General features: G+C 40.2%; 1 protein-coding gene across 1 annotated transcript in view; it reads right to left on the reverse strand.

The window, feature by feature from the left end:
* The window catches only part of BRWD1 (bromodomain and WD repeat domain containing 1), an 88641-nt gene that overhangs the window by 23814 nt on the left and 49514 nt on the right, over nucleotides 1–15313 (reverse strand). The window contains exons 26-34 of the mRNA XM_079767254.1: nucleotides 12851–12962; nucleotides 12148–12209; nucleotides 9533–9688; nucleotides 9184–9304; nucleotides 6392–6517; nucleotides 4398–4470; nucleotides 3425–3466; nucleotides 1691–1837; nucleotides 406–558 (exon numbers count right to left, since the gene is read on the reverse strand). Coding sequence (XP_079623380.1) covers nucleotides 406–558; nucleotides 1691–1837; nucleotides 3425–3466; nucleotides 4398–4470; nucleotides 6392–6517; nucleotides 9184–9304; nucleotides 9533–9688; nucleotides 12148–12209; nucleotides 12851–12962 — 992 coding nt within the window. The remainder of the gene's footprint in view (nucleotides 1–405; nucleotides 559–1690; nucleotides 1838–3424; nucleotides 3467–4397; nucleotides 4471–6391; nucleotides 6518–9183; nucleotides 9305–9532; nucleotides 9689–12147; nucleotides 12210–12850; nucleotides 12963–15313) is intronic.

A 15313-nucleotide genomic window follows, 5' to 3' on the forward strand; every position in this document is an offset into this window, starting at 1 on the left:
TTGGATCCAAAATATTAGTTTACAGTAGTCCCACCCCACCTTCAGATTTTCATTTTCTTACTTTTAATATTCTTCCAGCTTTATCAATAAGTTTTCAACCCACTTTTCAAGATTCCCATCTGTATGAAAATACAGATTTTTATCCTTCTACATATCAAATTTAAGTTTGTTCATTTTTCACTGAGGCCCTCACTCCCACCAATCCTGTTCATAAAACGGCAGGAAAGATAAACAATATTGTGGTGAGGTAGCAAGAGCAGATACTTGGGCAGTAGCAGCAGCTCTACTCTCAACAGCAGTCTTGCTCTACTCACTTATCTTTATGTTCCAACCTCTCCCAGCCAGCAGAAAATCATCATCTATACAGATAACGCTCTTCTCTTCTTATAAACCACTTTAAATTACCTTTGATCTTTTGTTTGGTGTATATGCTTTTGCATTGCTAAATATCAACCGGATGTCTTTGCAAAATTCCAAAGGGCTGTCATAATTTTCCGCTTCTAAAGTCTCCCTTACTGTTCCAAAATCCATTGGAGTATCTATAATATCTCGATAGTCCTAGGTTTTAAAAACATTAATTAGTTCAAAAATTTCATTCCTGCTTATAGAAATATAAGTGCATCAGATCTCTAAAATATTAAAAACTAGAGGCCTGGTGCACGAAATTCGTGCACTCAGAGGAACATCCCTCAGCCTGACCTGTGCCCTCTCACCGTCTGGGAGCCCTCAGGGGATATCCAACTGATGGCTTAGGCCCACTCTCCATGGGGATCGGGCCTAAGCTGGCAGTTGGACATCCTTAGCGCTGCCATGGAGGTGGGAGAGGCTCCCGCCACCACCATTGCGCTCGCCAGCCATGGGCCTGGCTCAGGGCTTCAGGCAGAGTGGCACTCCCGCTGTGGGAGCACACTGACCACCAGAGGGAAGCTCCTGCATTGAGCATCTGCCCCCTGGTGGTCAGTGCGCATCACAGCAACCGGTCGTTCCACTGTTCAGTTGATTTGCATATTACCCTTTTAATATACAGGATTATAGAAGAGAAAAAAATTAAAGGAGCTTAAAAATCATTGATAATTTTTAAAAAAACATGACCCAGTCATAAAGATAAGGTAAGAAATAACCAAGATGTATTATACCTGGTACCAGGACACAGACTGGTTGTTTTTTTTTCCAAATTGTAAGAGAAAGTTACAAAGGTAGTAGAAGTAAGCCAGCTGGACTACAGGCTCACAAAACAAGTTACAGATGCAGAAGAGCCCTTGGAGCTTAGGAGAGGGAAAAGCAAAGGTAATACACGTGGTGGGAGAAGAGGGGTCGGGAAAGGAAGAGCCAGACATGGACTGGTTTTTATTTCCTTCTTTACATTTTTGTAAATTCCAAGCTTTCTACAGTAAGTCTGTGCTTTATTATCTGACTTTTTTTTTTTAAGGTCATTTTCCATTCCTTTATTACTAGAGTGAAAACAGATACTTTTTACACAATTTATAGTTTTCCTGGAGCTGGGACTACTTAGATCATAGATACCATGTAGAATCCTCCCATTATTATGTAACTGTCTAAATGGTAAGAGAAAAAGTTAACAGGAAGCTAGACATCTTACTCTTTAGAAGTTTAATTTAAATACCTCTACATCGATCTCCTCTACACAAAATAAGAAAAGCCCCAAACATTCAAAAAAATGGCAACTTACTGGATATTCAACCAAATCAACAGGTTGTCTAAATGGTTCAGAATCTTCACATTGAAAAATTAAGTTCACTAGTTCCTTACACTGTTTCTTCCAGTTGCTTTCAACATAGCTGGTGGCTTTGCTGCTCCTTTTTTTCCAATCATGGCCCTAAAAATATATTCACAATATTGAAAGTATTTTCAGTGTTGGAAAGGTGACACTATAATATCGTATTTGACTTTCTATCTACTTGGAAAAAATCCACTTTTCTGTAAAAACCCAATGTCACATCTAGAAACATGTTACTCTAGAAACATTTTTCAATCCATCACTGATCTCCCACATCTAGAAAATGTTTTCACAGAATGTGAAATATCACATTGGGTAATGTGGTAGGCAGAATCAGAATAATGACTCAAAGACGTCTGCATCCTAATCCCAAGAACCCGGGACTATGTCACGTTACATGGCAGCTGTGACTAAAGACATGCTCTTGAGATGGGGAGACTGTCCTGGATTATCTGGTTGTGCCCAATGTAATCACAAGGGTCCTTACAACTGGGAGGCAGAGGGTCAGAGTCAGACTGGAAGATGTTACGCTGCTGACCTGAAGGTGGAAGAAGGGGGCCATGAGCCTCTAGAAGCTGAAAAATGTGAGGAAACGAATTCTACCCTAAAGTTCCCAGAAGGAACACAGCCATGCTGACATCCTGATTTTAGCCTAGTGAGACCATGTCAAACTTCTAACTTACGAAATGTCACATAACATTTTTGTTGTTTAAGCCACTAGATTTGTAATGTGCTAGAGCAGCCATAGCAAACAAATTCTAGACAGGTACTAAACGCTTGGGAGAATTATATGAAAATGACAAATCAGATGACAAATTCAAGCAAGTCTAACTTTTCGATATTATCTGGGGCAAGCATATTATGAAAATTTTTATTAAAAGCTTAAGTTTAAGCAGCATTTGGATGAAATTTAAAATGTTAACATTTTTTGAACACTCCCGGATTAATAACCTTGACTTTTCATTAACATCTTACATTAAAACTTCAAGAGTTCTGCTGGTGATACAATTCTAACTACCCAATATCCAAAACTTATTTCCATACATCCCCCAACTAATCCTCATTTTTAAAAAAAAGGTTGTTACCAAATGCTAGTTAATTTTTCCCTTCAAATGTCTCCTCTTCTTCCCTTCCTCTCCATTCCAAGCAAACACTATCCTTGACTAGATTCCCGTCCTTTACTCCCAGATTCTTGCAATAAACTCCTCACTTTCTTTACTACCTATCTTCATATCCCTCAAAATACATTTGTCTATTTTGACTGTGCAGTTTAGTCTCTACTTTAAATGAAAACTTGGTTTTCAATATCGCCATCATTTGCTCCCAAAATAACAGCCAGACGCAGCCATTTTGCTTACTCCAGCATTTACCCTCTACACCAGTCAGACCGGTGCTCTCAGCAGCCCACTAACATGCCACACTTTCCTACTTTTTTCAGCTTGGATTGTAATATCCCCTACTTTTTGACTGTTTTAACTCCATCTCATTCTGAGAAAATAATTCAAATCCCAAGACTTCCACTAAACCTTACCTAACCACCCAGCTTTCATGATTACTCCCCTTTCCCTTACAAAATATTCCATCTCTATATCAATTTAACTTTTCAAAGACAACACCTAAGACCTTAGGTTGATTTTAAACAAAGAATAAGTAAACAATGAAGATCAATCAGGCAGATAAACTTACTCTTCTTCTTCCAGAAGATGTTTTAGGGAGATCACTATCATCCTAGAAATAAAAATCAGAGCACCTTAAGTGTTAACATTCTCATTAAAAATGCAATAATCTTAATTTAAAAAGTATATAAAAGACAAGGTTATAACTTGTTAACAAAATCTCAAAAAACAGACTATACTGGATAATCTTTGTGGCACACAGATTCCAACAAACCAACTATTCTTAATACCCTATACATTCCCTAAGAACATGCACTAATTCCAAAATATAGCTATAAAAAGCAGCTTTAAATTTGTGTTTTATTTCTATGCAGAAACCCCAGAAAGAGTCTCCTACAATTTCTGAACATTTGAACTGTCCACGTTTTCTTATTCCCTAAATCTATACCCATTTTTATTCCAATAATAAATTAGCATGCGAATCGGTGAACTAAAGTTTGTGTAGAAATTAAGCTATGTTGGTGGGGTTTTTTACGCCATATTACTTTTAAAGACTATCTTCCCTGCAACCAAATCCAACAGCCTGATTCTCAAACAGGGCAGCATCACTGCTACTTGCCTCACTGACACTTCAAGACCACCCCGAGGGAAGGACTCTAGGGTGCTTGAGCATGGTACAGCTCATGAATTCTCAACTACAATTAAGTCCATGCTCAGATATTGGTTTTACAAAAAAAAAATTTCCAAGGTACTTCTTTAATGTATCTTCCTCTGGCGAAAATTTGGAAAGAGAACATATTCCACGCCTAAGTTGTTCACTTAGACATATTTTGTTTGGTATATTGATAATCAATTATTGGCTAAAACAAATTATGTCACTATCTAGATAATTAAAAAATGTTTTTATCAAGTGCCCTATTTTCATAGTAAATTGGAATATAGCAAGAATTGGTATAGTTAATCAACATTTTGTACTTCACTCATTCTTTCAAGTTACCATTTGGAATGAACAAAAATCATTGTAAAATTGACAAACTTCATACCAAAGCCTGGGCATTTTGCTCATCATTTTCAGAAGTGTTAGAAAGTTCTGAGATATCTGTACAGTCTTGATTCCTAAAAAACAATTTTTCATTTTTTTAACAGTATGCAGATGTCGTTATTGTTGCCAAAGATTCAAACTACAGGTTAGATATAAACAGTTGCTCAACTAAGCATACCTAATTTCAATCAGAGAAATATCAGGTTTTTACTCTACCCTCTGTGGAAACAACTATCTTAGAATATGAAAAGTAAGGGTTGTTTTTTTTTGTGTTTTTTTTTTCAGTTAAGTATACACGAAAATTAAGCTGATAATTCAGGAATAATGTATATATGGCCTCAGTTAATGAACACACAGAGAAATTTTTCTAAGTATCATCACTAGTAATAATCATAGGATGAGTACCAGGAAAATGGTTGATTTGAGATAAAAGAGAATAAAAGAAAAAAAGGAAGTAGAACTTAAAGCAAATTATATCTTAACCTCACTATACACACAGAACAAATCCTAAAGCAGTGATATCCAGGCATAAAGGAGAAGAAAATGATATGTGATGTTCCTGAAGAAAGAAAGAAGTAAGTTCTGGGAAAGAGGTGATAAGTCCAAGTCCTCCAGACACAGGACAGATTTAACCCAGAAAAGTGACATAGACTGCAACTTGTTGCTACATATTGAAAATGATGGCATAACTTATAAATTATCTTCTCTAACACAGTATTCTTCTACAGAATTTTTATAGCTAGGGGGAAAAGGCATATAAGATCATATAGCAAAACTCACTAATTTTAAAGGCTGAATAATTTGTCCAAAGTCACACAGAATATTCACTAGAAGATATTAAGCTAGACCTTGGATTTTGATTTCCAGGTCAGTTTTCATTGCACTATTCCAATTCTGATTTCCCAATGCAGGAAATTATGTGGAATATCCACGCATGTACAAACACTCCCACAGGACAAGATTTAATCCAAAAATTAAAACTCAATCTAATTATGAGAAAATAACATACAAACCCAAATTAAGTACCAGTGACAAAGTAATTGTCTAATACTTATAAAAAATGATGAGGTCATGAAAGAAAGGAAAGACTGGGGAACAGGTTAAAGAAAATGAAGAAATTGAAAACAGTGAGCATGATGGGGATTCTGGATAAGATCCTGATACAGAAAAAGGACATTGATATAAAAACTAAAAACCCAATTAATGCCCTAGCCTCATGGTCGGCAAACTGCGGCTCACAAGCCACATGTGGCTCTTTGGCCCCTTGAGTGTGGCTCTTCCACAAAATACCACGGCCTGGGCGAGTCTATTTTGAAGAAGTGGCATTAGAAGAAGTTTAAAAAATTTGGCTCTCAAAAGAAATTTCAATCATTGTACTGTTGATATTTGGCTCTGTTGACTAATGAGTTTGCCGACCACTGCCCTAGCCGGTTTGGCTGAGTGGATAAAGCATCAGCCTGTGGACTGAAGGGCCCTGGGTTCCTGTCAAGGATACATGCCTGGGTTGCGGGCTCGATCCCTAGTAGGGGTCCTCTAGGAGGCAGCCAATCAATGATTCTCTCTCAATATTGATGTTTCTATCTCTCTCCTCTCCCTTCCTCTCTGAAATCAATAAAAATATATTTAAAAAAAAACAAAAACCAATTAAGTGTTACAGCTACAGTCAATAGCATTGTACCAAGACTAGTTTCTTAGCATTTCATCGGACACCACAGAATGTAAAAAAATGTTACCTAAATGGAAAGGGATACATATATGTGGCAAATGTCTGTAGTTTAAATTATTTCAAAATGTTAAAAAGTAGAAAAATTTGGATTAATTTCTCATTCCTGTACAGAAATTACAATCACAGTAAGTATGTAAAGAATTGTCATTTTAAGTAACACATTAAAAGGTTATCAGATTCAGAGAGCAAAAATTAAGCACTGGATCACTGTAAGAACACAATATGCAAAGTCATTCACTTGTCCACATCTATAAGATGAAGTCACTTACTTGATAAATTTTAGAAGTTGGTCAGTTATCTTCTTAGCTGATCTTGCAATTACACTCTCAGGTTCATTAAATGTTCTGGCATTGTGTTCTATATATCTGACTTCCCAAACCAATGCAGATAACCTCCTTCAAAATAAAAAGGCAATTTATGGTTTAGAAAATAAAAAGACAGAAACCAAGTAAAAACATCCAGCATGTTAAGCCAGCATGATATGTTACTTAAAACAAAGGTGCAACTCGATCTCCGGTGGGGGACATGTGGGAGGCAGCCGATCCAATGATTCTCTCTCATCATTGATGTTTCTCTCTTTCTCTCCCTCTCCCTTCCTCTCTGAAATCAATAAAAAAAATTTTTTTAGAAAGTGCAAAGTAACAATGAATAACCTTCTCATGCTGTCACCTTGATCACAGTCATAAGCAATTATACTGAAGATAAACTGCAGAGAATACATTTAAGGACCAAAAATCTTAACAGATCAGTTAATCACATCCAGAAAACCAACAGAGCAATCCTCCCTTTTCACAATGCCTCTGGGGACATTTGAAACTGTTGAGACTCAATGAAGAAAATGTGCTCAACACCATCAATCCCAAGAGTCAATCTCACTGTAAAGTAACAAGAGGGTTTCTGATCAAATGCACATTTCCATGTTTGACTACAGACCTAAATTATACCAACAATGTGAACTGAAGAAATCAGTTTTTTGGTTTTTTTTAATGTTTTTATTGATTTTGAGAGAGAGGGAAGGAGAGGGAGAGATAGTAACATGAATGATGAGAGAAGATCCTTGATCGGTTGCTTCCTGCACGCCCCCTAATGTGGATTGAACCTGCAACCCTGACCTGGAATTGAATCAGTGACCTCTTGGTGCAGAGGTCAATGCTCTGAGCCACCACTGAGCCACATTGGCCAGGCTTATAAAATTTTTCAAAATAGTTGAATTATCCTAACTAATAAAAGAGTGATATGCAAATTGACCCTAACTCTGCTACACCCACAAGCCATGCCCACAAGCCATGCCCACAAGCCAATCAGGAACAAATATGCAAATAAACCCAACCAAGATGGCTACAGCCACAGAGAGCAGGAGGGAGGCTTGGGTTTCCCAGGCAACAGAGGAAGCCAAGCTTTAGCCTGCCCTTGCCAGCCTAAGCCTCCACTCAAGGCTACAAAGTTTCAATTATAGAAGGTAAACAAATTCAAACAGAAATGGCGGCAGCCACAGAGCTGGAAGAGCAGGAGGCTAGGGTTGCCCCCAGCAATGGAAGAAGCAAAGCTTTCCGCACACCCTGGCAGGCCCAGGCCTCCACTTAAGGCTACATAATTTCAATTATAGAAGGTACACAAACCCCAAAAGAAATGGCTGCCATTTCTTTCCAGGCTACAAAGTTTCAATTGTAGAAGGTAAATAAATTCCAGATACCAGGGCCTCCTCTTGGGTCGCCAGGGGGTGTGGCTGGCCTGCAAACCACCACAGGCCCCTCGCTCAGGCCGCCCCACGCCCCAAGGGAACCCCCACCCTGATCTGGGACACCCTTCAGGGCAAACCAGCTGGCCCTCACCGGTGCACCACTCCTCTATCCTATCTAATAAAAGAGTAATATGCAGAGTGATGGTCAATATGCAGAGTAATATACAAACTGATGTTTCTCTCTCTCTCCTCTATCCTATCTAATAAAAGAGTAATATGCAGATTGACCATCACTCCAACACACAATATGGCTGCCCCCATGTGGTCAAAGATCCTGCCCCCATGTGGACACAAGATGGCCACCACAAGATGACCAGCAGGGGAGGGCAGTTGGGAGGCACCAGGCACGCAAGGGAGGGCAGTTGAGAGGGACCAGGCCTGCAAGGGAGGGCAGTTGGAGGCGATCAACCCGGCAGGGGAGGGCAGTTAGGGGCAAACAGGCTGGCAGGGGAGCAGTTAGGCATCAATCAGGCTGGCAGCGGAGTGGTTAGGGGGTGATCAGGCTGGCAGGCAGAAGCAGTTAGGGGCAATCAGGAAGGCAAGCAGACAGGCGAGCAGTTGGGAGCCAGCAGTCCTGGATTGTGAGAGGGATGTCACAGATTGGAGAAGGTTCAGGCTGGGCTGAGGGACACCCCCTTCTCCATGCATGAATTTTGTGCACCGGGCCTCTAGTAAAAAATAAAATACCACCGACTGCTTTAAAAAAAAATCATTGAGAATAGGAAATTTTATAGTTATCAGTGCTCTAGAAGCCAGAGATAAAACGTACATGCCTTTAGGATATTAATCTTTCAAAGGCCAAAGTCCACTTATTAACTAAATTAAATTTTATTTTTAAATGGAATAAAATATAGGAATGTTAAACATACAAATAAAAAATTTAACTTCTCCCTGCCGGGTAGCTCAGTTGGTTAGTGTTGTAGATACGCCAAGGCTATAGGGTTCGCTCCCCAGTCAGGGCAATCAGGGCACGTGCAGGAAGCAATCAATGAATGCATAAATAAGCGGAATGCAAACTGATGTTTCTCTCTCTCTCCAAAAAAAAAAAAAGACTACATAACATAATTTGTAAGAAAAACAAACTACTTAAGGAATGAAATCTGGTAATTTTTCTTATGCAGGTTCTAATCATACCTACCCAAAGGCATCTAACACAATGTCTTACAGGACCAAGAAATTATGATAATAAAAAAGAAAATGAAACAAAAAATGTCAGTCCCCATTCCACCACTGTCACCATCAACTACCATTACCTCATTTACTCTAGTTGGTACAGCCAAGTATCTTTTCAAACTATTTTAAAAATAGGTTTCTACTAACCTGTAAAATCGATTAACAAGTCTCATTCGAATTGTGTAAAGATCAGTTGGGTAAGCCACTACAGTACAGTACTTCGGGTACGTACACAGATCAACTGGACCTGCAAAAGCTGCTGCTATATCTGTCAGGGCAGACAGAGGAGTTTTTATTAATAAATTCATAATCCCTAAGTGATATTTCTCCACAAATAATTCATAAAATACACTAAAGCTACATTTAATACTGCAAGCTTAACCAAAAGGTAATAAGTAGGAATTATAGTAATAAACACAACCACAATTATGATACATTTTTAAATACTTGTGTGGAAAAGCTTGAACATGAAATTTTTCATACTAAAAAAACTTACCGAGATTCAAAAGTTGATCTATGCCACTAATAATTCGTTCACATTCTTCATCCCTCGATTTCTGACCCCATTCACCATCTTGTGGTTTGTAGAGCAATTTCTCTAGCTCATCTGAAGTAACAGAAATACTAGCTCCTAATTCTTCAGGTGGATCAACTATGGATTCCATTAAAAAAGAACACAAAGAATAAAACAAAAAAAACGAATATACACTATATTTAAATTCAATTCAAAGGTCTATAAACAAGACACTAATTACAAAGGACAAAGTAGTTACTTAATAGAAGAGAAAACTGGCAGACACCACCTCAATCAAATGATTAAAGTTAACAGGATAAATTGGTATCATGTGCCTCCCAATATCATGCATAAAAAACACATTTCTCTGACACTCTTGCCCCGAATGCAAACCCTGGATTTAATCGTGAAAAAAAAAAAAACAGCAGCAGACAAACCCCAACTGAGGGAAAGTCTACAAAATAATTGGCCAGTACTCTTCAAAAGTGTCATGGTCATAAAAGAATGAAAAGACACAGGGAGCCGAAACCGGTTTGGCTCAATGAGTAGAGCGTCGGCCTGCGGACTGAAAGGTCCCAGGTTCGATTCCGGTCAAGGGCATGTACCTTGGTTGCGGGCACATCCCCAGTAGGGGGTGTGCAAGAGGCAGCTGGTCGATGTTTCTCTCTCATCAATGTTTGTAACTCTCTATCCCTCTCTCTTCCTCACTGTAATAAATCAATAAAATATATTTTTAAAAAATGAAGAAAAAAAAAAAAAAAAAAAGAAAGAAAAGACACAGGGACCCCAGACTAAAAGAGATTAAGATGGCACGGCAATGAAACCCAATATATGAAAGGACATTAGGACAATAATCGAAATTTGAAGGCCTATGGATTAGAATTGTATCAATGATAACTTCCTGATTGATAGCTGCACTATAAATTATTTAAGATGTTAACATTTGAGAAAACTGGGTATTCATAAATTCAATGTACTATTCTTGTAACATTCTGTAAGTCTCAAATTATTCCACAACAAAATATTTTGCAAGTGCAATAAAGCCCAGCCAGCATAGCTCAGTGGTTAAGCATCAACCTATGAAGCAGAAAGTCACAATTCGATTCCCGGTCAGGGCACATGTGTAGGAGGCAGCTGATCAATGATTTTCTCTCACTAATGTTTCTTTCTATCTCTCTCCCCCTCTCCCTTCCTCTCTGAAATTTAATTTAATTAAAATTTTAATTTAATATAAAGCCCAGCCAATTTGGCTCAGTGGCTGAATCAGGAGGTCACGGTTCAATTCCTGATCAGGGCACATGCCTGGGTTGCGGGCTCAATAAATCAATAAAAACTTATTTGGTGGGGGGAGGGGGGACACTGGTTGGAGTCTGGGTTAGAATGACTTAGGTTAGAATCCTAACTCCTACCCTTTCTAGATGTGCGTATGACTTACACAAATTACTGCAAACTCTCTGAACCTTATTTCTTTCATCTGTAACAGAGCATCAACCTCAGAGCAGGATTAGATGAAATGACACGCACAAAGTTCTTTGAAACAGAGTAAGACCTCAAAAAATGCTGGTTTTCCCTTATCTATTACATACTTTCTACATTGAAAAATGACTTTTCCTATTATTTGTAAGATACTAAGTGCAAATGAAAATCTAACAAAGGAAGATGACTGGTGACTTTCAAGAGTGTAGTTATTAGAAACACATTTTTTGGGAAAAAAATTCTCATTTCCATAAAAATCCTTATTTCCACAGTAAACCACGACAATGGTTGATGGAGCCATATCAGAGAGTAAACACAAAGAAAAGGGGTTGGCCCCTAAGGCAGACACAGAAAAACTCGTAGAGCAAGATTTCATGTATCAAAAAATGGTGGGGGTGAAGAGGACAAAAGTTTATGTTTGTTTTTACACTGAATAAACACTAATATAAAAGGAAGCTTGAGAGTGAAGAAACGGGAGGCAAGAGACATAGAGCACCCCTTCAAAAGTCTGCAAGAGGGCAATCTGAGCAGATGGAATGTTCCAGAAAGCCACATGAAAGCTGTTGAAAGGTACAGGAGATCCTCAAACTCAAGGAGGAAGGAAGAGGGAACTGGACCGGCAGGGATGCCGGAAGGGCTCAGTGTCAGGTCCCACAGAAGCAAAAGCAGTGGGCAGCAAGCACTGACGGGAGAGGCTGGTCCACAAAAGCACTTCGCTTCTCTCTAAGGAAAGGAAGAGGCCACCACCGTCAGACAGACACGCTGCGGTGAAGCAGAAGACAGAAGTCAAGCTAGAGCTTCCCTCTGAAGGAAGACAGGGTAACAGAGGAGAATGAGGACAAGGAAACAGAGCCCACAGGAGGGAGTTCGGCAGAGCTTTAAGCTTACATGAGAATGGCAGTGGGCCCCTAAGACACAGCCAGCGTCAAGCTGGAAACACTGGATAAGAAATGATGAACCAGATACAAATAATTCTGTTGGCTTCTTTTAGCAAAGTTCACAGTTACCATAATAATTTGAAAACATGTCTCAAAGAATATAATTCACTCTATGTGCATTAGTAAGAGAACAAAATTAAAAATATAAAGATAAAATACTTTCATTATTTAACAATTACATACCATTATCAGGAATTGGTTCCATATCCCACGGGCTAAGCTTTTCAATTTCAGTATTGTCCCACCTGTTAATACCAAAAGAAAAGTCTGGTTAACCTTTCCTAAATTCAACTTGTGGCTAATAAGTGGTATCCACTACAAGAGTAAACAGGAAGATAGAAAATGTGAAAATTAACTGCATTGTAGCAGTAAAAGTTTAAATACTAACAGTAAAAAATGTTTAGAAGGATACATGGTAAGAAATGTGTAAAAGTGTATGGCAGGTTCAAGGTAAAAACCAGAAATCTTGTGTGGCGCATGCCAGGTTAGTGAAGAAAAACTCAAACACAGTGTGAAGGTCTTAAATGTGACACTTCAGAATGTGGACTTTATTCCGCAGCCCATGGAAAGGCAGAAAATATGTTTTTGAACAAAGGAAATTATGTAATTGTGTTCCTGGACTCTGATCTTGCAATGTCAGGATGAAGGTGGAGAAAATATTAGGAAGCTACAGAAAAGGTCCCAGGAAAGCAAGCAGAGACTGCACTCCCAGGGTTACTAGCGAACAGGAAATGACAGGGGCATGCTAAAGAGACATTGTAGAGGTGAGACTGATAGGACTTAGTGACAGATGGGTTTTTTAACCTGAAATGTATTACTTTTCATACAACAACCTACCACAGTGAACAAATGTTTATAGATGATTCATTTTCATCTGCATACAGACCTAACAATGTAACACTGGAAATGACTATCAGGGTACTGTGGCTGATAGGGCTCTTGACTTAGCACTGTTCCAAACCACCAGGCATCGTCAATGATAGAACGGAACCTGTCACCTAGAAGAGATATGACCCAGTCTGAGACACCAGTTTGCAATACTAACATTTTTTATTTATGAAATGTCACATGATAAAGATTTCAGTAAAGATAATGTAATCAAAGCATTTTTTATGTTATAATTAGTCATCCGTCCCCACCTCCCAGCAATCTTCAGTGATAAAATAGATGTAAAAAAGATTCACTCAGCAATTTACTGAAGGTACATACCATACAACATAATAGGCTAAAATGGTTTATGACCAGGTTCCATTATTTAGTTAATCCCAACGCCCACTCCAAAATAAGTTGTTACATTCACAACATGAAACGAAGAACAAAGCTTAAAAAAATTTAAAAATCTTTTACAACAATGTATACTATCAATAAACACTTGTGTAGTAAATATCCTATCCTATATAATAATCCTATATAATAAAATAGTAATATGCAAATTAATCATCACTCTGCTATACCCACAAACCACACCCACCAGCCAATCAGAATCTAGTATGCAAATTAACCCAACCAAGATGGCTACAGCCACAGAGTGAGCAGGAGGCTTGGGTTTCCCCAGCAATGGAGGAAGCCAAGTTTTCCACACACCCTGGCAGGCCCAGGCCTCCACTCAAGACTACAAAGTTTCAATTATAGAAGATAAATAAATCCCAAAAAAATGGCTGCGGCTGCGGAGCAAGCAAGAGATTTGGCTCCACTCAAGGCTACAAAGTTTCAATTATAGAAGATAAAGAAATCCCAGATCTCAGGGCCTCCCCTTGGGTCGCCTGTGTGCCTGGCCTGCAAACCACCACAGGCCCCTCGCCCAGGCTGCCCCACGACCCAAGGGAACCCCCACCCTGATCCTGGACACCCTTCAGGGCAAACCAGCTGGCCCCACTTGTGCACCAGGCCTCTATTCTATCTAATAAAAGAGTAATATGCAAATTGACCATCACTCCAACACGCAAGATGGATGCCCCCATGTGGTCAAAGATGAATGCCCCCATGTGGACACATGATGGCCACCACAAGATGGCCAGCAGGGGAGGACAGTTGGGAGGGACCAGGACTGCAAGGGAGGGCAGTTGTGGGCGATCAGGCCAGCAGGGGAGGGAAGTTGGGAGGGACCAGGCCTGCAAGGGAGGGCAGTTGGGGGTGATCAAGCCAGCAGGGGAGGGAAGTTGGGAGGGACCAGGCCTGCAAGGGAGGGCAGTTGGAGGCGATCAAGCCTGCAGGGGAGGGCAGTTAGGGGTGACCAGGCCGGCAGAGGAGGGAAGTTGGGGGCGACCGGACCTGCAGGGAAGGGCAGTTGGGGGGGGGGGGGGGACACAGGCCTGCAGGAGAGAGCAGTTGGGGGGGGGGCAGGCCTGCAGGGGAGGGCAGTTAGGAGTGACCAGGCCTACAGGGGAGAGCATTTAGGGGCAAACAGGCTGGCAGGGGAGCAGTTAGGCATCAATCAGGCTGGCAGGGGAGTGGTTAGGGGGTGATCCGGCTGGCAGGCAGAAGTGGTTAGGGGCAATCAGGAAGGCAGGCAGGCGAGCAGTTGAGAGCCAGCAGTCCTGGATTGTGAGAGGGATCCCAGATTGGAGAGGGTGCAGGCTGGGCTGAGGGACACACACCTCCACACACACCCCTCCCCCATGCATGAATTTCGTGCACCGGGCCTCTAGTCCTATATAATAAAAGGGTAATATGCAAAACAGTGGAATGACTGGACGTTATGATGCGCACTGACCACCAAGGGGCAGACGCTCAACGCAGGAGCTGCCCCCTAGTGGTCAGTGCACTCCCACAGGGGGAGCACCGCTTAGCCAGAAGCTGGGCTGATGGCTGGAAAGCACAGTGCAGCAGTGGTGGTGGGAGCCTCTCCTGCCTCCGCAGTAGTGCTAAGGATATCCGACTGCCTAAGGATATCTGACTGCAGGCTTAGGCCCAATCCTCGGTCAGTTGGACATTCCCCGAGGGCTCCTGGACTGTGAAAGGGTTCAAGCCTGACTGAGGGACCCCCTCTGTGCACAAAGGTTGTGCATTGGGCCTCTAGTATTAAATACATACTTATAAATTATTTCCTAGTTGTAATTTCAATTTTGTCCTGGGAAGAGGTGAGTGTAACTTCCACCTACTCTGCTGCCATCTTGGATCTCCATTAGGAATTTTGAAATAAACCTTTTTGGGCTATTCATGAGGGTAAATTTCTGTTAAGTAAAGTTCTCAATATAGTTTAAACAGAAACAAGCAAAATCCTCTAATACCACAGCTCAAACTTCAGTAGAATAGGTTAAGATTTGATAGGGAAGCAAAAATGAATTAATTAGTATAGAATATCTGCTACAATAATTTCTCAACCACAAAAATAAAACAAAACCCTCTA

Source organism: Cnephaeus nilssonii (genome assembly GCF_951640355.1).
Source record: "Cnephaeus nilssonii genome assembly, chromosome: 3".
Taxonomy (NCBI): Eukaryota; Metazoa; Chordata; class Mammalia; order Chiroptera; family Vespertilionidae; genus Cnephaeus; species Cnephaeus nilssonii.